The 21,528-nt window shown below is 38.0% G+C and overlaps 1 protein-coding gene across 2 annotated transcripts in view; it reads left to right on the top strand.

Moving 5' to 3' along the window:
- Nucleotides 1-21,528, top strand: part of CDKAL1 (CDKAL1 threonylcarbamoyladenosine tRNA methylthiotransferase) — a 381,082-nt gene that overhangs the window by 6,436 nt on the left and 353,118 nt on the right. For both annotated transcript variants that reach the window (XM_005481774.4, XM_005481775.3), the window contains exon 4: nucleotides 66-178. In XM_005481774.4, the coding sequence (XP_005481831.2) occupies nucleotides 66-178 (113 nt within the window). The remainder of the gene's footprint in view (nucleotides 1-65; nucleotides 179-21,528) is intronic.

The raw sequence follows: 21,528 nt of genomic DNA, 5'->3' as shown, positions 1-21,528 counted from the left end.
GTGGGCTTAACAGGGAAGCTTGTTCATCATTTAACTTGCATTTCTTATTTGTTTTTACTTGACAGCATTATTCCTGGTGTTCAGAAAATCTGGATTCGTACATGGGGATGTTCTCACAATAATTCGGATGGTGAATACATGGCTGGACAGCTGGCTGCATATGGATACAAAATTACAGGTAACAGTATGAGTGAGCCCTGTAATTCAGTTTTTCTGGGGTGAATGTTCAGAGTTGTCAAGCTGTCATCAAATGTTTTCAGTCTTAATTATGCTTTTAAAAATCCCCTTCTGATCCCTTTCTGATCTGAAGGTGAGGAGGTAAAGTGTTTTCTTGGCATTAAGCAGAATGATTACCAGATGAATGCTTTCAGAATGATTCGATTTTCTTGACAGGGCAGACATCAGATAGATGCAATTCAGTGCCTTTTTTGACATTTTACTTGCTAAACTGAATTGAAAAGTTTTCATAATAGTGGATGGAAAATATATTAATTCTTTGGTTTTTTGTAATTGATGGAACCCAAGGGAAGGAGGGAGAGAGGCAGTGTTTTCACTTGGTGATGTGTGTGTTTGCATTGGAGCAGAGGTGCTCTACTCCAGGTAAACGTTCTTTCAAGAGGGATGATCAGTGTGATAGAGGTGGGATGATACAGGATTGTACCTCATGGGTTCCAAAGAGAAGAGAATGCTGTTTCTCTTTCCCTTCCAAGTATTTTAAATCTCTCCATCATCTTGTTCTACTTTCCCAAGCCTAAAAATATGTCCAAACTTTTGCTTATGCTGACCACATTTCATCTCCTTAATGCAAAATATGCTGACAGAAAAGTTGAGAAGTTGGATTAATACCATGTTTCAATATACAAGTATTATCTAAATATTTTTGTATAGCTTTTGACTAGTCAAAATAGAAACTTAATTTTTATTAATTAATTCAAGTTCAGGTGTGTCTTGTACCTACACTTGTATACTGAAAGACTACAAGGTTGTCTGTCCTGACATTTTTCTAAGAACAATACAGATTTCACAGAATGATTTCCTGATTTTCACATGAATGTGTCATTATACCATGAAACAGTTGCATCTAATTTTCCTTTATTGCTGCTGATCTTTCTTATGTAGAAATAAGACACTAAGGTAATAAAGTGCTGAACTACTTTAAGGAACCCAGGTGATTATTTAATTAGCAGTACAACTCTGGAGTAGGTATGCTCTTTCCACAGAGTGGAAGTGGAGTGCTGGTCCAAAACCCCTTATTTGTGGCAGCTGTTTGTATAAGATTGAAAATATGTTCTCATTATGGCTTTTTAAAATTTAATTCCTCTTTACCTTTTTCATTCTACTCCATATTATTCCAGAAGCTGCTTTTGGCTTGTCAAGATTCAGATGACTGTGCTGTGCTTTTGGAATTTTACTAGGAGAGATTTAGGGAGGATGGGAGTGCAGTGAAGGAACGAACTATGTTAAATTTTTGATACTTTATATTTTTAGAAAATTAACTGTTAATAACATTAGAATAGAAATAAGTCTACGTCTAGAATCTGAAACTGAGAACTAAAAACCTAATAAAAGTTGCAGTTGCTGAGAGAGGAGTCCCAGAGTAATTTTGGTAGTTGTACATGAAACTGACCACTACTTTCTAGTGTTATTAAATCTAAGTCTTGATTTAGTTTATGTTAATGTGTGTACATACATTAAATGGAACAAACAAAAAAACCTCAATGCTAGGTGATAGGCAGAAATTACACAGTGGAGTTTCTTCTTTTGAAATTAAGTAATTCTTGTCAATCTGTTCTTAAGATGGCGTGTTTGGCTTTTTTTATATTTAGTCATCTGGGAAGTTCAGATAGGATGTTAAATAGGGATTTAATCTTTTTGTCCTGTACAGTGAAGCAGCTACTCAGTAACTGTTTCTTAAATGATCCAAATGTCAAACATTTCTTGAAATTAAACTTAATATTGTTTATGGTATGCAAAATTAAGAAGAAAATATTTTGTAAGAGGTATTTTGTAAATCAATCCCTGTGTTGCTAGAATTTGTTAGTTTTATGTAAAACTGTTATAATCTTGGGGAAAAGATAGAAATACTCACTAAGATGAAAGATTGGCTGTTGTCACAGTGTCTTGGACAGCTATGAATTGGAAGTGTTTGGATTAACCTATTCCTTACATGTTCCTAAGCTTTTAAGACAACATTTCCTGAAAAGATGCTGGAATAAAGTTCTGGCTTTAGAAAATAAGATGTGAGCTTTTTTTGCAGTTTTTACTCCATTATAAAGGAGTCAAGCACTGTTTCTAGTGTCTTCTGTCTAATTGCAAGATTGGAAAAAAATATAGAGGGAAGAAAAGCAGCATCAGACAGATTCCTGTTGCTAACTGGCAGTTGTAACAATGCAACCTGCCTTACAGGTTGACTTATCTGAAACTGAACATGGATATAATGTCCTCCTTGCTTTTCATGTGTTTCAAAAATGTTCTTTCTGTACAAGCTCCCTTTGTTGCCTCCAGGAGTGTCTGTATCCAAAGGTGAAAACTGAGGGCTGTACTTTTCACAGCAAAGATTGCCTCTGTCTGGGGAGAGACCAGAGTGTGAATCAGCAGTATACATATACTGCAATAACAGCAATGATGATTAAAGTCAGGGACTGCATCAGCTTAAAAATAGGCAAAGGGAAACCAGCAGAAGAGTTGAACCTATTTTTGTATCTGCTTTTACAGTGTGAAGGTGGGCAGCATTCTGAACAAATCTTGCATACCATCCTATGGGAACACAAAGCTCTTTTATAAGCCTGAGCCTCACAGAAATGTGTGGACCAGCTGCTGTCAATGTAGGGCTGTACCATGGGTAGTTGTTCATATTCTTAAAACGGTGTAGCTGATGGTGGCTTTACTGGTTCTAAAACTGGTTTTGGTTTCTTGGCAGCATGACTTGCTGTATAGTTTAGACATGCCTGCAGACCTGCTGGAGTGCTCCCTGTGAGATACGCCCTGGAGGAAGAAACTCTCATGGTACAGACTGCCTGTAATGCCTGCTGTGAAAAACAGGAAGTGGGCGAGCTGGGAGCTTTCAAATATTGTGAGCGAGATTTTTGTTTGGAAGGGACTTGAGTATGTTTGCCATGTAGCTCACTTTCTCTCTGAAAAATGGAACTGCACATGTGTAGTCAGACATAGAATACTTTGACTTCTCAAGTGGGTAGTTCTATTCACTTACGTTGACATCTCTGTGTTTCTGGTTTTGTGGAATTAATGGGTTTTGGCCCAGCTTTGAATGCATTTTGGTGGACCAAGACATTAAGTATTCTTGTTATTTCCTACAGGTTGCTTCTGGCTCAGGGCTGTTCAGGTCCCTCCTCAGCCATTGTAAAACATGCTGGGGGTAAGAAAAGCATTGCTGGTAACTTAGAAATAACAGAAAAACGAGCACTAACTTTTTCCTTGATGAAGACGAAGTAAAAACTGCTATTAAACATTCAGTGAGGCTAAACCAGTCACAGTTTATCTGCACTACATTTTCATGGATTTTAGAAATAAATGCTAGCACAGAACATACTCCTCATCTAGCATGGGATTCTACAAACAAGAATTGTTTCTGCTAAGTCAGTGGGCTTAGCTTTGATGTAGCACTTAGAAACTGGGTTATGTTACAGACCTTTAGCTTTACTTGTGCAGTTTTAGACTAATCTGAAATTAGTTCAGGCATCCTATTCACTGTCTCAGAGATTTCTTCTCCAAGTGTGTTGGATGCAAAGTTGCTGGCTGTGTAGAGTTCACTCCATTATTGTGTTTAGTTGGCAGGACTTGGATCAGTGAGACTTGCCAATTTTTACTGTTTATAGTCCAAGTTATATGTCTTACATCTCTGTAACTCCCTATGCAGAGAATTTATGTATTTCTCTAAAGCAAGTACCAAATAATATTTTGAAATCCTGTTAAAGAAATTATCTGGGTTTTTTTGCCTCTTCTACTTGTTACTTATCTAAACACTTGTCAGTTTTGCTTACCAGTGGATATAACTGAGGTATCATTAAGACTCTCCATCTGCTTAAACAACACATTTGAGTAGAAGAAAGAAGACAAGGAAGAAAGAATGATCTCCTTAAGACCTCATGTTAAAAGAAGACAGGTGTAAAAGGAAAGAGTCTGCTGTTGAAAAGCAGATGAGGTGCTGCAATCTAAAATGGACTTCAGCATTTAATGGCATTGTCTCGTGTTCATTGTGTTGCATAAGCCATGCTTGTCTAGACTTTGGCCATCCCCATACAGATGCAGCAAAGCATGCTGCAGCATGAATTTTATTTTATTCATCCAAGTGCAAAATAAAGAAAATTACTAAGACTGTACAGGTATTGATTCCTGGCTTGTGAATCACTTCAGTATCTGGTCCTTTGTTTCAAGTGTTGTCTTAAAAGTACTTTTGCACTACACAATAAAATTTTAATACTAGATTTTGATTTATTTTATTGTTTTAAAGTAGAGATCTCTTTAATAGGTTACTGTATCATTAAAATAAGCTCTCTGCAGCCTGCATTGTGGTTGATGAAGTATTTTGACTAAGATCTCTGCTGGTTTCCAGTGTATGCTTTTAGTTGCTCAGAATCAGCAGTTGGTCTTTCCATTTTTTGTTCTCCACCCTGCTGATAATGCTCATCTGTTCCTTCATAAGTATCATGTAAAATTGTAGTGACTACTGTGTAATTTTTGGGGTGAGCCATCCTCATTGTGAAGTATTTTTAGTATTCTTTATTAAGCTAAAAGACAAATCTTTATTAGCTGCTCATGAAGTGCCTTATTAGTCAGAGAATTCAAGCTTAGTCCTTGTGTTTGGATTTGTACTTTTCAAGTGGTTGTGAGTTCCAATTTAGAAAGAAAAGAGAATTTGCAATCCTTTCTTGAGGGGTAGGGTATGCGTGGTGTGTGCTTAAATAAGCAAAATACCCCCCCCCCACATTTTCTGTTGATGAGAAGTGTTTCTGTTTTCTCTACAACACTGCAGTCATGAAACTGTCTCTGAAGCAGCTGAGTAATGGAGAGAAATGAACAGAAATGTAAATTCTGGTGCTTTGTACCCTCACTGAAGAATTTTCCCATTGTCTGTAACTCGTAGAGTCACAGCCCTGTATGATTTTTACATTGCTTACAAGCATACCTGTTCTGGCACAGATTTTTCTTTCAGATTCAAGCTGACTCCTTTTTCTGGATGTAAAAGCTTTTGGATGTTGATACTGAGTGAGGCAGTGAAGTAACATTTCTGTACCTGTTTTCTTGAGATAATTGCTTTACAGTTCCAGCGATACATATTCCTGATGTTAGAAGATCAGAGTTGCTGTTTGCCATAAGTTTGTTCTGTGTGCTGATTCTTGGTGCTCAGGCTTGAAAAGTATGCTCTGACATGCAGTTAGTATGGGGATACTTGGTATGTGGGTGTGAAGGTTTTCTTTTTAGAATTTGAAACTTTTATGGTGAGATGGTTAGGAGGATGAGGAGAGAGGGTGAAATGGGACATAGTGGGGAAGAAAACAGGTGAGGCTCATGGGATGTAGCAGGTGGAGTTGCACAACTGTAGGTGATCAAGATTTCACAGTCCTTTAGAAGGACTAAATATTCCCAGAGAATCCAGAGTGTCTTACAAGCCAGTGAGGGGGACAGTGAATCTGGATATTGTTGGGATGGTTTCTTGCAGTTCATACAGCATCATGCTGTGACTCATCTGCAGCACTGCATGTTCCCTGAGTCTCTGTAAACTAACGTATAATTGTGGTTTTGGCAACTGTGTATTACTGCTCCAGCGTTCCCTGTAAAACTTCCTAACCTATGTGTGGCTAGACTTCTGTTACTTATCACTTGTGACTTGTAGCACAGTGCAAGATATATGACCTCTTTGCGGTGGGTTTTTCCTACCTCAGCTTCCTCGGGATCAACTTCTTATTCCTGTTGGGCAACTTTCTGTTAAGTGGGGAGTCCAGCTTTGAGGATGTTGTCTCTGTTACAGGATAAAACTCTGAGTTCTCAAACTGGGTAATGTGTCCCCTGTTTATGGGGGAACTAGATAAGAACTAGAGTCTGTTTTCTTCTCATAGTGGCATCACTGCCATTAGTGCTTTTTGTGACAAGTGTGTACTGTCTTTATCCTCTTTAAAATTGTGCATTCATCTGTGAGTGGCTTTTTTGTTTGTTCTTTTTTTCTTTCAGTGTTTTTATTTCACAATCAGGGCAGGCAACTGAAAGTTGAGAGCATGGCGAAGAACCTCATAAATCCTATGTGCACATTATCTTCAGAGACACTTGTAGAGAGCTCAGGCAAATTTAACCATGCACAACATGTTTAGGGTTACTTCTAGTGACAGGCATTGGCTCCATGCTCTGGTGGTTGTGCAATGGAGTTTAATTCTGGCAATGCTGAATTTAATGTTATCCAGAAGAATGAATTTGAAAAGGATTGAACCATGAAAGGTAAATTTCAACTCCTGGTAGCATCCATCCTCCTATGTGGAAAATGTCCCCGTAGTAGGTAGTTAAGCAATTAGCAAATGAAGCATAAATAGCAGTGATGAAGTGAGTTCAGCTTTGAACACTTTGATGATGAGGAGCTTTATAGGGTGTTCTACAGAGACATTCGTTTCACATGTCTCACGGTTCTTCATGCTTAAGGAAAATTTATAGTAGATTTATAAAAGCTAATGGGAGAACAGACCATTTTTTTATAACCTGAAGAGATGTTTTGACCATGTACCCTCAGAGGTAGGAGCAGGATTTTATTTTGATCTGGAACATTTGTAGGAGCATTTGAAAAAGATGTACTTGTTACTCTGGAGGACTGGGGAATAGTGGTGGAGGGTTAATGTTCACTGCAGGCTCTTGCTTCAGTTTGACTATAGTTCATTTGCTAGAAAGGGTGAAGTTTAGCTGCCAATGTTCTCTGAACTTGCCAGGCTTGCAGCTTTGCATGAAGATGCTTTTAATATATTTTGGGAATGGTTTTTTGTCAGTTGCAATGTGGATGCCTCCGTATGACAATTGCTGTAAGTTACTCTGGGGGGCAAGGCAAGCCTGGCTGAGTTGCTTTCTAGCTTGTTCCTTTTAAGAATGTTGAATGTAGCACAACTCAAACTGTTGTGTGTCTCCAAATACAGAACGTTAATCTGTGTTGCTCTCCCTGTTTTAGGCCTGAGGGCATACTGAGAGAAAAGACTGCTGTGTGATTATGGAGGCTGGCTGGGGACAGTAGAAATGCACTAAAACAGATAGTAGACACAGATTGGTTTTGGTGCTTTTCCTCGTTGATGGGAGCAAATAAAGACAGACGGGGGAATAAAAAAGAGAGTGAAAGAAAAGGACTTTCAGACTGGGTGTAATATTTTTTTCCTTCTTCATGGCTGGCTTTGGTTATGTTCATGTAGGCCTGGTAGGTCATCCTGTGGCTCTCAGGTGTTAAAACAGGTCCTGTCACTGAGTGAACAAGTAATGTAATGCAGCAATTTTTTATCTCTCGATTCCCATCCCATCCCATCCCTGGAGTGTGTCTGCTGCTGTCTTAGCTCATCTGTATTTTATTTTATGCCTTTTTTTTTTAGTAAGTGATACAGCTCAGTGTCTCCCTAGGCCCGCTTGGCTGTATGAGTGAGTTTGGACACTACCTTTCTGGTTTCTTTCTAAAAGAATATTTATACAGTGGTCAGGCACACACACACTGTTGGGATAAGGTAATGTATGGAATAGTTGAGGCTTTTTTCAGCTGGAGAAGGTTTGAGAGGTGGGGCTGGGCCGGAGCTTGGCGAGAGCAGCCGAGAGGGGGCAGCAGCGCCCCAGGAGTGCCGCGCTGTGCTGTGCCGGCCGGGAGGGCTCCGGGTCCGGCCTGCCCTGCTGGGCTCGGAACATGGAATGGATGGGGGCACCTGGGAAATACAGCCATGTGCACGGGAATAAACCTGCTCCGGGCCCGGCCTGCCCTGCCGCGCTCGGAACGCCGAATGGATGGAGGCACCTGGGAAATACAGCCATGAGCATGGGAATAAACCTGCTCCGGGCTCGGCCTGCCCTGCCGGGCTCGGAACATGGAATGGATGGGGGCACCTGGGAAATACAGACATGTGCACGGGAATAAACCTGCTCCGGGCTCGGCCAGCCCTGCTGGGCTCGGAACGCCGAATGGATGGAGGCGCCTGGAGCCTTAGGCTCCTGGGAAATACAGCCATGTGCATTGAGATAAACCTGCTTTACGTTACTTGCTGCCGTTCCGATCTTATGCCCGTTTAGTTGGCAACTTTGCTGTTGATTGTGAAGGTCTGTTTTGTACTTCTGATTTGTCTTGAGAGTTACCACTTTTTAGCTTCACTTATTTACTCTTTAGCCCACATTTTGGGCTGGACTCAGTTTCCCTTCTAGAGAGTCTGTGTTAAGGAGATGAGATTCATAAGGTCTGATTGCCTAAATGTACCTTCTTGAAGACTATTCTGTTTGGAAGCACTTTCTGCTTTATGTTTGCTGGTCTTGGTAGGCTGAGTTACTTTTATCTTTGAAGCATTATTTGAGAGTTTGCTTATAATGATCAACATACTATTTTCTTTGAGGAATGATTAAAAATGTTTTAATTTTAATAACATTATGTACTCTGTCTCACCTTGTGTATTTCACCAAGACACTAAAAACTGTAAAGACTACTGAACAAACATCACTTGTTGAAATGCATAACTACAACATAAATAAAACTGTGAGTGTAAAGGCAGATGATTTTCAGGTTGGACATCAGTATTTAATTATTTGGGTGCCTAACAGTTTGTTAGGGCTAGCATTTGGTAACTGTTGTCACTACTGTGGTGCTATCCTAAGTTTCCAAAATTAGCTTCTTCATTTGTTCAGGCAAATTCTAAACAGTCTACAGGATGTGATTTAATGTGTTTTTTTGAGGGAAAATGTTACCTGCTGTGAATTAACATCCTAAGTTGTCTGTGGGTAAGACCTAGCTGTGTACTTAGCTTGTGTATTTAGTGTCCTTAAGGTTTGTGGAAGTACTTATTTTTTTTTTTTTTAGTTCATTAATGTTGACTGCATATCATTTTCTTGAGCTTATCTTCAGGAACCTCTGAGTTGTATAATTTTCTTGCTTTTGCCATCTAAATATTTTAAGTTTAGTTTTGTAAAATCTTTTATTGTGAATGATGTTTGAAATAGTGGAGACAAACAAGTTGGCAAAGGGCAGTTTGTCCCTGGTACCTCTGGGGGCAGTAGAACTCTGCCCCAGGAGGCCCTTAAGTCAGCAGGGAAGGAGCTCTGTGATAGTGAAATGATGTTGTGCTCCCATGTGACCTGTATCCTCCTCATGGTGTTCATGGAATAACCATTCAGTCCTGCTCTTTTCTGGCATTGCTGTACTCCAAAGCCTGTTTTGAAACCAAATGAGTTATGCACAGGCTCATAATGTTTCACAGAAACGGAGTAATTATTTGGTCTCAGCAATACTAGATGGATAGCAAGCCCTCTCACCCTGAGAGAAGTGGTAAGGCTGCTCTGCATCTCAGGATGTGCAGAGAAAAGACTTTATTGCATCATAAAACTGTGTGTTAGAATATTTTATGTTGTCTTAACCTATTTCTGCTGTTCATATGCAACTTCAGCCTCGTCCTGTCCAGTTTTTGATTTTTGTGCTATTTTCAACCACTTGGTGAAAGTGGGATAGCTGTTGTGGCCAAACAGCACCCATGGGGACCTTAAGCTGACTGAGCTGGTGCAGTCTTTCCAACACTCATGCTTAGCCAGGGCATGATGGGCCTACAGAAATGCACATCTATCAATCTTGAATTCACTGCTGTGAATGCTGTAGCTTTTGTGTGCTACCAGTTGGAGGTAGCAGATTAAGTGTTGGGCTGAGGAACAGGCTTATAAGCAGAAGACATTAGTTTTTGTCTCGTCTCAAATCCCTGGCTTTGGAATTTGCTTACAGAAAGAAGCTAAGCAGGAACTTTGTCTTGGATAACTGTAAATACACTTGGAGTTAATTGTGCCAAAACTGAATTGCTGTTGATTGGTACAAGGCACTGGTGTATAGAGAAGTGATTTTTTTGGCTTGAGATTTAATAGAAGACAGAAGACTTGAACTGCAGATTTTATTAGGCATTTTGGACCCTCAGCTTTTGTTGGCTGGGTTTTAAGGGTAAAAGTGTGGTTGTTGACTTTTGAGATTCTCTTGTTTATTCATGGGTCGCCACTTTTCTGCTTGTCTTTATCATGCTTTGAAAAATTAACTTCCCAGTGGAAATGTGACTGTAAAGATGTAGACCATCAGAAGATGGTAAATTTGAGCATCCAGTAGTTATTTAACTAGAAGCTTGACTCTCAGAATTGGTAGTGATGGAAAGAGAATATCAAGTGAATATGGTTTGGAAGTGTTACTAAAAAAAAAATAATTAACACATTCAGTTGTAAGACAGTCACCTTTATATATTGCTCATGGTTCCAGATATTCTTTGTAACACTAGAGTAGAATAAGAAAAGCACTACCAGAATTTTCTTTACTGGAGAATAATCTGATTGTTAAAGTTTTTTTTACCTTGATTTTTCGTAAAACCCCAAACTCCAGGAAAGTAATGAGAGGAAGGAAATTTTCTTCACAAACTGTTGCCATGACACTTGTGTCTTTTTGTTAAAAATGGCTTGCTGGAAAACTTGCATATTCAGAATTGTCTTTGAGTCTGTTCATGATTTTCCAAATAAAAACACGGCAGAGCAAGAAAAAGAGTGTCTTCTTCTGTAGGTGACTGGCAGTTCTTTTACAGGTGCAGCTTTTCAGTGCTGTCAGTGGTTCCTCTCTTTACTGAGGCAGAATTACATTTAAATGGAGGGGGCTGTGAACTTTGCCTCTGCTCTTCGGTGGCTTGAGGAGGAATTCACATAGTTTTGATCAACACCTCAGTCTGACGCTGCTCACCTGCTGCAGGCAGCCCAGCTGCCAGGTGCAGGAAGAGGGGTTTAGTTCTGGGGTGTAAACTGATGCAGAGGAGGACTGAGAGAGGAATTTTAAGTGGAACTGTTTTCCCTCACCACCTGCAGGATGTAAGTTTGTGTTCATGGCTGACAGAGCCTCCTCCCGGACCGCTGCATTCTGTTGAAGATCATAGGCCAAAGGGCACCTGGCATGGTGAGCTCTCCTTCCCAGGGCTGGGCCATTCAGCACCTTTTGTTTTAGCTGGGTGTTGTAAACCCGCAGTGATGGAGAATTCATAACCCCTTTTGGATGATTAACTGTCTTTCTGGTTGAAAGTGTTTCTGGGTGTGTGACCTATACCTTTTAGCACATTAAGCCTTTGCCTGTATGTTTCTTAGTGGGTATGGAGAACATCTGATTCTTTTCTTCTGCATAGCAGCCTTTCACATATTTGAATGCTGTTATGGCTTCTCTCTATAGGCATTGTGTGTTTAGGCTAAGTAGACCTAATTCCTAAAAGCTTCTCTCATAGGTCATCTTCTCTAGAACTCTGACCTTTCTTGTTCCATTCCTCTGGACATTATTCAGTTTATTTATTTGCATCAATCTTCAAGTACATTAGTGTGTTTATGTATCGTGTACAATTTTGATAAATGTGAAGGAGGGAGGTTTTTTGTTGCCTTATTCAAAATACAGTTTATGAAACATTCCAATTTAGGTTCCAGGACAGCTGAAACCTTGATCAGGCTCTGTTAGAGAATAACTCTGTCATAATTGACTTAATGTCTTTTTAATATATGATGAGAAATACTGAAATACACTTCCACAGAAAAATACTTACAGGAAATAGTTTTTTAATAAAACTGTTGAAGATGAGGAAGTTGATGTCTTGGTGCTAGCTTGTCCACTATCCTAGTCAGAATGGCTTGCTTCTCTGCTTCAGTTTTTTAATGTGTCTGAAGTGAATGCTGCTAATTTACAGAGATTCACAGTGGGTTTTTTTTAAGGATTTGTTTTCACAGCTCATTTAGGGCCACCACTGTTGTTCATAATAACTGTTCTTAGTAATACTAACTCTGAATTGCTGAGCGAAGGATTGTCATCACACTTCTGTTACTTGCTTTTACTTTTCCCCACTGTGGTTTCAAAAATACTCTGTCACCTTTTGGTGGTTTTTTGGGCCATTTTAGTGTAAAATCATATTAGTTGCTTGGTTTGATTCAGTGCAAATCTTTGTGTTTGTGCATATGCATTGAGAGATTGAGGAAGAAAGAAGGCAGAGCATTACCTGGACTGAGTGGGCAAGAGATGGCTTACAAGAGATGGCTAGTCTTTCATTTAGCACTAAGGCTTCCTTGTGCTGAGTTAAATTATGTGCTTGTGAAACCAGAGCTTTAGACTTGTAATGCTTTGTTTTAGTGTTTTGTGCTGTGATAGATTTCTGCAAGTATTTTGTGCAACTTGATCTGGTAAAGAATCCATCTTGATGCCATTCGTTGGGGCCTGAAAAGATCCTCCCCCCACCCGGTACGTTAGAAACCCTGAATTTATTGGCGTGTGTAACTTGAGATGTTTCAACAGTTTTAGTCATGACAAGCAGAGAAATCTTGGCCACTTAAAATAAGTGAAGGTAACACGCTGGAGAAACATTAGATCAGAGTCTGATGTCAGACTTGCAGTAAGAACTGTGCAGGACTACATTACAGCAAGAATTCTACTAATGCATACTTAGCTTTTCCAGATCATTTTTAGAAAGATTTCTGCAGAAGTAATAAGCTATCAAGGATGTTTTTAACACCTTCTCCCTTTTGTGAGGCCAGAGTTTGGTCAATGGGAAGAGAATTGCAGGAATTGGTGTAGATTCAGTCTGTAAAGCTTCAGCTTTAGGCCTGTTTATAGCAATTGTACGGGTCACTTCCCTGGACTCTTTGAATTTCTTTAAATGAGTGAGGATTTTACTTTTTGAATTTCTTTAAATGAGTGAGGAGTGAAGTTTGATTTGTGAAAGTGTCAAGCTCGGTGTCGCAGTACCCTCCGTACTGTGAGTCACTGCTAGATGGCGCTGTGGGACCGCGCTGGCGCCGAAATGGGCGCTGGAACCTCTTCTGGAGAACCGTTCAAATTAACATTTAGGTTAAAAATGCCATTTTGTTGAATTTTACTTTCAATTTAGTCACTTAATTGATCCCACTACAAATGATCTCCTGGCTCAGGGCCTTGCTTTGCATTGCTTGAAAGGACTCGAAAGTTCAGAGGAAACCCTAGCAAGTGAGGTAAAATTTTCATTCGTTTCCCACAGAAATTATTAATAATGCAGGAACACTGCATACATTAGACTTGTGTAAATATCCTAGAAGATTATTCCGAAAAAATGAGATCCACTGTCATTTCCAGTATGGTCGCAAAGGAAATGAAGCAGTGATTAGTGTAAAAGTCTTTTGAGATTAGAGGGATTTGTATGATTTTTATTAATTGATCATCATCCATGTATGTTCATGCTAGTTTATTAACTCTTTATTTTTTTTTAGCTGAGAAAGTTTAAAATAGTTTAAACTTTTTTTCTGTCCTAAAATTCGACTTTTGGTTTCAGAGTGTGCTATATAATAGTAAACAAGTAGTTGTTCATTCATGGAAAAGATCATATCCAAATAAAGCTTTCAGGGTGTGGTACTAAGTCACTTGCAACGTGATGCAGCCAGGGTTTTGTGTGTCCAATCAGGATGGGGTGAGGCTTTTTCATAATGCTCAGCGTTAGCAAGAGGTTTTCACTGTGCGGGAGGTACAATGTGCTAAGCAGTCCGTTTCCTTTACTGTCATGCTTAAAAACATTTTAGAAATTTTGGCAAGGCAGATTTTCATGGGGCTCAGGTACGTACACCAGGAAAGTTTGCATCCCTTAAAGATGTGGATTCTTCCAGCAAAAGAAGAAAGTTTGCTTCAGCTGCAGCTTGTTATATGTATCATTAAAAAACCCCCAACCAAACTCCAAAGGGTCTGTGAAGTGCAAAAGTGGCATTTATGTTACCAGACTGCATGTTTTCTGTGTGCATGTATGAATTTTTTTTCCATTTTTAAGTGTATTTTACTTGTTTTTTTTGGGAAGGGGGGGGAACAAATAAGGTTGGTGAATGCTGTAGTTGTTTCTTACATAATGATTATATCGATTTATTTGTTAAAGTATATTCTTCATTTACATCCTGAGATCTTGCTGGTGGCTATCTTGGGTCTCACCTATACAGGTGTATCAGTGATTATTTGCGTTGTGTGTATACAACATTTCTAGTTTGACTCACCTTTGTGGCACTAATTGAAATCAGTTGATAAATTTGTACTTGAAGTGCCAGGTGTGCTACCTAGCACATACTAAAGAGCAAATGTGATATTTGGCATAACACTTATGTTTAAAAAAAAGAAAAGCAAGAAAAATATTAGCAGAACAACTTCTCTTATAGGAAGATTCTAAGGAAATATTGAGCAGCAAAAGCTTTATTAGAACTTTTTTTTTCACAGTTTTTGGGGAGGATAGCTCATTTGTATTGAAGAAGTGGACTTAGGAATACTGTACACCACAATGAAATGAAAAGTAGTTCTAGCCATATATAAGTCAAGACATTGAAGTCATGGAGATCTGGATTGGTTTGCAGTGTGTGGTTGGATGGCAAAAGTTAGATGTTTGTATCTTTAAATCATGGGACACCAGAGAAGATCTGTTGTCTTAGGTGAAAGCTTCCTCAGTTGAGAAACCAATGCATAACTCCAGGAAATATATCCATCTGCTGATCCCGGATCATGATGCAGTGCTTCTGAGATAGTTCAGTCTAAAATGTGTAAGAATTAGTTTAACATAATTCTCTTTCTTATTTTGCAGGTTTTCACAGCTTTTGGTTTGAAGCAGTAAGGGGGCTTCTAGGATGAATTAATAACATGTAGTTGATTCAAGTTGAGATCTTTCCTCCTGTATCTCAGTTAGTTTGGTTCTGCAGGAAAATGATTTTATAAGGAAAAGAATGTTTTTGTGTGAACTGATTTATAGGTTCTTACTTCTTTGTGAGAGCCACCTGTTGAAGGACTATTATTTATTTTTCTTTCTAGAGATCAGTGTCCAAATTGTAATTCAAGAAGGTAATTGAAGGGGGTCTGCATTTTTCAAACTTACTGTTAGTGGACACACAAAAAAGAAAAATTAATGCAAACTGTAAACATTTTTCTAAATTTTGGTATCTATACAAAGGAAAAAAATTTGAAAATCCCTCTGGACTAAGGTTGGATTTGTTGTTTTTGTGGGACCTGGGACACAGAAATGTCTGCTAATCAGCCTCTTGCCCTTGCAAAACCTTGTTTTAAGCTTCCATAGCTGTGTTTTTTTCATTTTCATTAATACAGTCCAGCTTTTTGTAAAAGCAATTCTACTCCCCTTCACATGTTCTTCAGGTACCAGGAACTAAATCAAGAATAACTTTGATGTGTGGAAAGTGTGGAACCAGTTAATGTCTTGCTAACATCAAGGAGTGTGTGACTTGTGAAACAAACTGTGTGGTACTTGATACCGAGTTGTACCCAGTTACTTTAGACACATTCCAGGATTGAAAACACATGTGCCATCTATGTTGCAAACCATATCCTCAAGAAACAGATTCCTAAAATGAAGGATTTAAAGCCTGATGAATGAGGTGGATTTAAGATGTGTTTTAAATGGAACTGCTTGTATGACTTTCTGTATGCTAAAACATGTATTTTTTAACCTCTACAGAGTCTGCTGATTTTTAGCTTCGATTTCTGTGGCATTGTTTCACAAATGTTTTAATAGTTACACCTTGAAAATAGAGTAGTGTCTTCGAAAATGTCAGTCTGGAATAAACAATGAAAAGACTTCTTTGTCAAAAGCCCCCAAGCAAAAAACTGTTGAAATAGGACTTTCTCTCCTTGTTTAAATGTACATTTTAGCTGCTGCATTAAAGTGATGATAAACAAAGGACTATCTTAGGAATGCTCAAATATCTATCAAAATAGGTGTTCAAAAATTGTTTTTACCATACATCCCATACATCCCATAATTAAGTTTCTAAGTTAGGTCTGGTTAGCTAAGTGAAAATATACTTGCTTTCCTGAAGCACCCCCTGGAGGTAAGGAATTCAAGTGTGTTGTTTTTTTTCCTTTCATTGTATGGGGAGTTCTGGTCCTAACTCAGGCAAGACACTTAGGGGAGATACATAGCTTGAAATGCTATGAATACCCAGTTATTAATACAGTAGGACCAAGTGTTTTGTTTTAACCTTGTATTCTCTTAAATTGCATAAATCCTTTCAATGTTTAGTCAGCCTTACAGTTCTGCAGAGTTTTTGTGTGTAGAGGTAAGCATGTGAAGTGTGTTAATAAGTTACCATGAAAGTAATGTGGTCAGGCTGACAATACAATTTCAAGTTCAGTTTAACTTTCATGTTTTTTATTTCTTGTTAGTTGATATTTTATTATTTGGGTGGGCTCAAGGTTTTGTGTTTTAAGTTCAGAGCTACTACAACATACTTAGTTAGCCATGAATAAGTTGATAAAAATGATCCTTGTTCCAGTTCTGCTTCGGCAAGTGTAATTGCTGCGCCTTTCTGATGTGCCTCGTGTGATAATTTTGTTTGTGGATTCATACATCACCATTAAAGCAGAGAAGCAGGTACACAGTTCCTTGACACATCCTGTAAGCAGCTGCAGATCTGTCTGTGCATCTGACAGTGCACAGTATCTGCTTATTGGACTGTCTTGCCACCTCCTCTTAAATTGCTATTTCTGTCTGAAAAGAAACAGATTCAGTCCAGTTCTGTATACATACCCTGTGTGTATACACTGAGCAGTATCCTATAAGCTAAAAGAGACAAAACAGAAGGTGGAGGAAGCACTTGCTGCAATGACACCAGTCTAACATTCTGTGATGGAGCTGTGAACATGTTTGTCTGGTAAACCAGCGCTGTGTTCTGCTGAATTCTATCTATGATGTCAAAATTCTCACATGATTTCTTTTTGTGTCTGTAAGACTATTAAAGTTTTTCCCTAATATGATGTGTTAAATATTTTTAGTATATCCTTGTGTGCTAGGGGTTACATGATGTTTTTGTTTTGTAAATAAATAGTTGAACTGAAATGTGCTGTTTTGTAACCAAAGTTCAATGCAACATTAGTAAGTAACTATTACATATAGATTTTCTTGCTGTTTGGCAATGGATGTTTCTCGCTAGGAACCAAAATTATTTTAAATAGAAGGATATGATAAGATTCTGTTTACTAGGAGAAAGAAGCAGGTCAAATATACTTTTATATGTTTTTAGCTTTGCACTAGACAGACTAACATTCTAAGTATCTGGGCTGGTTGGGTTAAAAGGAAGTATAATGGATAGTTCAACACATGAGAAAAACAAGATACTGTACGCAGGGAAGGAAAATGCTCCTTTATTTCTGCTTACACTGGCAAAGACCATTCCTCTGAGTGCTGAAAACTTCACAGGCATCTAATGATGAACAACTGTTGTAGAAGAAGCTTAAGCTTGTGTCACTGTTGTTTATAATATTTGCATTTATAGATCTAAAGTGGCACCTGTTATCCAGGTGCCATCCAGTATTGTTTGACTGGCACATACAATTCAAACTTGAATCACTTCCACACGGGAGTGTCATTAAATACAGTAAATTGTGTGGGGTACAACATTATTTGCATTTGTCCTTGGCTACACTTTGCATCAGTTTGATCTTATTGCCAGTAAAGAGATGGAGGTGTAAGGATGTATGCTATGGGTGGTTTTCAAGAGAACAGGGATTAGACCACACTTTAAGTTTCACTTCATGGGGCATCAGTATGACTGCAGAGAAACAAGTAGTTTCTGAAAAAAAGAGAGTATTTTTGGAATTGTCATCATCTTGATGCTCCCTGTGGAAGGTTTAGTCCGTCTATGGGAATGGTAATTAAAGAGTCTGGTTTTGCTATCAGTAATAGAATAGTTCCTTATCCTTAGTTGCTTTCAAATCTGAATAAGAAAAAGGACCTGTTTGTCTTCTGAGTTAGAAGACTGATATCACTCTTTTTCTGGAAGGTATTTAATGCAATTATCAGTTACACTGGAGGAACAAACTTTGGTTTACACGTTCCATTTCAGGGGTTTTGGGTATATCCCTATCCAGTTCATTTGCTGTGGTTGCCATAAAATTCTGAGTACTTACAATCAGCCTGGTGGTCATACCATCACCTCATTCAGCAGCAGAAATTAGGTACAAGGAGGGAGGGGTCTGTGGGTGTTGTGTGGAGTTAGTGCTCTCTATTGTTTATATGAAGAAAGGTAACTGAAGAATTTGGTGCACTGTCAAATGTCAGAATATTTCTGGCCTTCAGTATAGCATACGTTGATTACAAACCAGAAACCCCACCCTGAAAGTGTAATGTAAAAATGTTAAGTTAGAAAAAAACAAACCCAAAACAGATAGATATTTACCCAAAAACTGTGCCTAATAAAAATTTTTTTTACCAGGCTGAGGTTGCCTTGACTTTGTTTACACTGTTATCAGATGTATCACTTATGAAAGGCAATAATTTTATTAAGTGATTGACCAGAGACAAATATCTAATAGGGAATGAGCTTTGTTTATCACTTTTTCATTGCTTTGATATCTAGATGTGAGATTATTTTGAAGAACTGTTTTGGTACCTTTCTTAATATCTTAAATGGGTGCTGAAATCTTTATTGGGCTGCCTTAAAAATCCACTGGTAGGTTGAAAAAGTAGAAATGGTTAGAAAGGTGGTTTATGTGAGGGGCCATTCCTATGTTTTGAGGGAAGGTGCTCTAAGTCTTTCAGCTGCACTGATGTTTCAGTATGGAAGCTATTGAGAGTAGATAGGCCATTGTGAACTTTTTAATATAGATTTTAATTAGAGTGCTGTTCCTACCACCTGCTGAAGTAGAGTTGGAATGTCTGCTGACCTGAAATGAATGCACGTGTTCAGTATTAATACTGCATGTCTGGATCCAGACAGCAATCTTTCATTTTGACATGCACATAGTCAAAGTAAATTAATGTTTAAAATCTGAATACTTGAAGTTCAGCCAGAGTGCATTCGTAATTATCTTCAGGCAAGTTTAAATGGAAATGCTTATGCTATTTTTATTCTTTATTTACAGTATGTACAGGTAAAATTTGTGATAATATATAAGTTAATTATGTTAACTTGTTTTTTTCCTCTTTGTGAAAGTATTTATTAACAGATTTTAAAACATTTCAGTTACAGCATTGAGGTTCTGCATGGTTCAGTGTGTGCTATGTGGGTTTTTGTTATGTATCTTGAAAAATTGATCCCATTTGTTTTCTAGTTGTGTATATACATGCATCTAGTCTTAGAAATTGTTATTTTGTTTCAGGAAGGTGTAAATTGTTGTTGATTTTTTTGGTCAGACAGCAAAATTCTATCTCAGAAGAAACATTTTCCAGTAAACAGCATTGTAGCCTTTCAGAGATTTGATTGTGATCACAGCATCCCCTTCCTTGACATGTGTGTTCTTAAACCTCCCAGAAGAAGCTAAATATGTTGCCATTCATTCTATCCCTGATCACACTACAGCAAAATTATTTTAACTCATATATTTAAAAGAGAGCTGCAGCTCTGACAACACAAACGTTGTGACGCTAATTTTTGTTTGATTGTAAGTAAAGTTCAAACACTTAAGTACTTCTCAGTCAGCAGAAAACTTTACAATGTTGCAAAAGTGAGGTTCGTGCCTGTGTCTGCTGGAATGACAATTATTGGCAAGAAAGCTGATCAATGTGCTGGTGCATCAATTGCTTTTTACAGTAACATGACAGCAGGAAATCTTTCCACTAGTTATTTTCTTTTCATTTGTTAAAAATTTAACAAATAACCCTTATGATTACTGGAGGTCACGTTCAAAGATTTGAAGAGTGAAAGCCTTATTGGTACATTATTTATTTTACTTCTGTTGAGACTATAATGAACATAGGTCCAAAGCTGTTACCTGTGAAGTGTTCAGCCCTAAGTAGTTCAGAGAAACAAACAGTGTTTTAAAATCTGAAACTTATAAACAACATAAATTTGTGAAAATCAGTCAAACAAAATAGACTATTCCATCCCCCCAAACCACCCCAATTTATTTTGAATTTTTAACAAATATAAAAATGTTTGTGTTAGTATAGCTGCGTCTGCACATGGATTGTGTTTGAATCTGAAAGAGATGTTATCCTATACTGGTTTTTGCTGGTAAATGTCATTTCCATAGATTCACAGGGGAAATGTAAACACTGATAACCTGTAATAAGTGAGCTCTGAATGGGAAGTTTTGCTGCTGGCCAATGAAGAATCTTTCTTCTTCTTTTGAACTCATGATTGATGACTGCTAGCTGAACAAAGAATGAGCAATCAGATTTTTTTTGAACTTAATTTTTCCTTCATTAAATAACTTTCTAGCTTGAATTCCAGTTTTACTGTCTAATTACAGAATCTCTTGAGTGTGGAGATTAATTGGTTAAATTTTATGTTCCAATCTTTTATGTTTCCTATTTATAGTGTTTATGGGTTCACCTGATGCCTTGGTTCTAGAAAGATTCATCTGTGGTGAATCTTAAAGCATTCTTTCTTGTTTCCGAGTTGACTGTGAATCTGTTTTTAAGCAAAAAGAGATTCCTCACTTCTTGTCTTACTGGCCTCTAGAAAGAAATAAATACTGTTTTGTGTCCTTGATTTTACAGCAGGAGATGCATATGTGTGATTGCAGGACCACATGTTTTTGAGTAATGTTGCTTTCACTGTTCTATGCTTTGAAATACTAATTCTTTAGCTGTGTAATTTTTTTGATCTTCAGGTGAAAAGTAACTGCATTTCTAATCTGTTGATTCTCTTAGTTGCCAGGAATTCTTCTTAAATTCTTATCGGGGTTTTTTTTAGTGTTACTTGTTTAATGAAAAAAGCCAACAAAACTCAGCCATGCATCAGGCTGTTAGTACATGTATTTCCATTATCTTATGTTCCTATATCTGTCTCCACATCTTAACTTATTACACAGTCTTCTTCTATGGGATTCTGTTCTAACAAAATACAAGGTACCAGAATCACATACTGAAAACATCGATCAAGGACAGAGAGCACTGCAGATATCAAGAGTAATAATTTTCAAGGTTTTAACTATGTCATTTCAGTAATTAGGTAATTTAAGTTTTGATCTTAATATGATGTAAACCACCAAAAATTAGTTTTTCGAAACCCCTTTTGGCCTACTTCTTTGCTGGTCTCCCACTCCCTGATGTAAAACAAACATTGGATTTCAACAGAAATTTTTCTTCTGTGAGAAGCATGTAAAGTGTGAAATGTTATAAGGAATGCTTTATGACTCTTACTGTTAAATTCAATACAGCTGTTGAATTTATGCAGGTTGAATTTATGCAGATTTTCCTTCTTGTTCCTCTTAAACGTCAGATAGTGATCATTGCAAATATGTAACTAATAATGTGTGCCTACAAAGTAGTGTAATAATAACTCGGGGTTCTCTTCAGCAAATGTTACTGTGTCTTTTGCTATGGTCTGACAGGCATGACCTACATTTAAGAAAGCCCTCTGGGTCTGTCTGGT

This window comes from Zonotrichia albicollis, chromosome 1 (genome assembly GCF_047830755.1).
Source record: "Zonotrichia albicollis isolate bZonAlb1 chromosome 1, bZonAlb1.hap1, whole genome shotgun sequence".
Lineage (NCBI taxonomy): Eukaryota > Metazoa > Chordata > Aves > Passeriformes > Passerellidae > Zonotrichia > Zonotrichia albicollis.
Note: the sequence above shows the minus strand (reverse complement) of the source record. Positions and strands in the feature narration are given on the sequence as shown.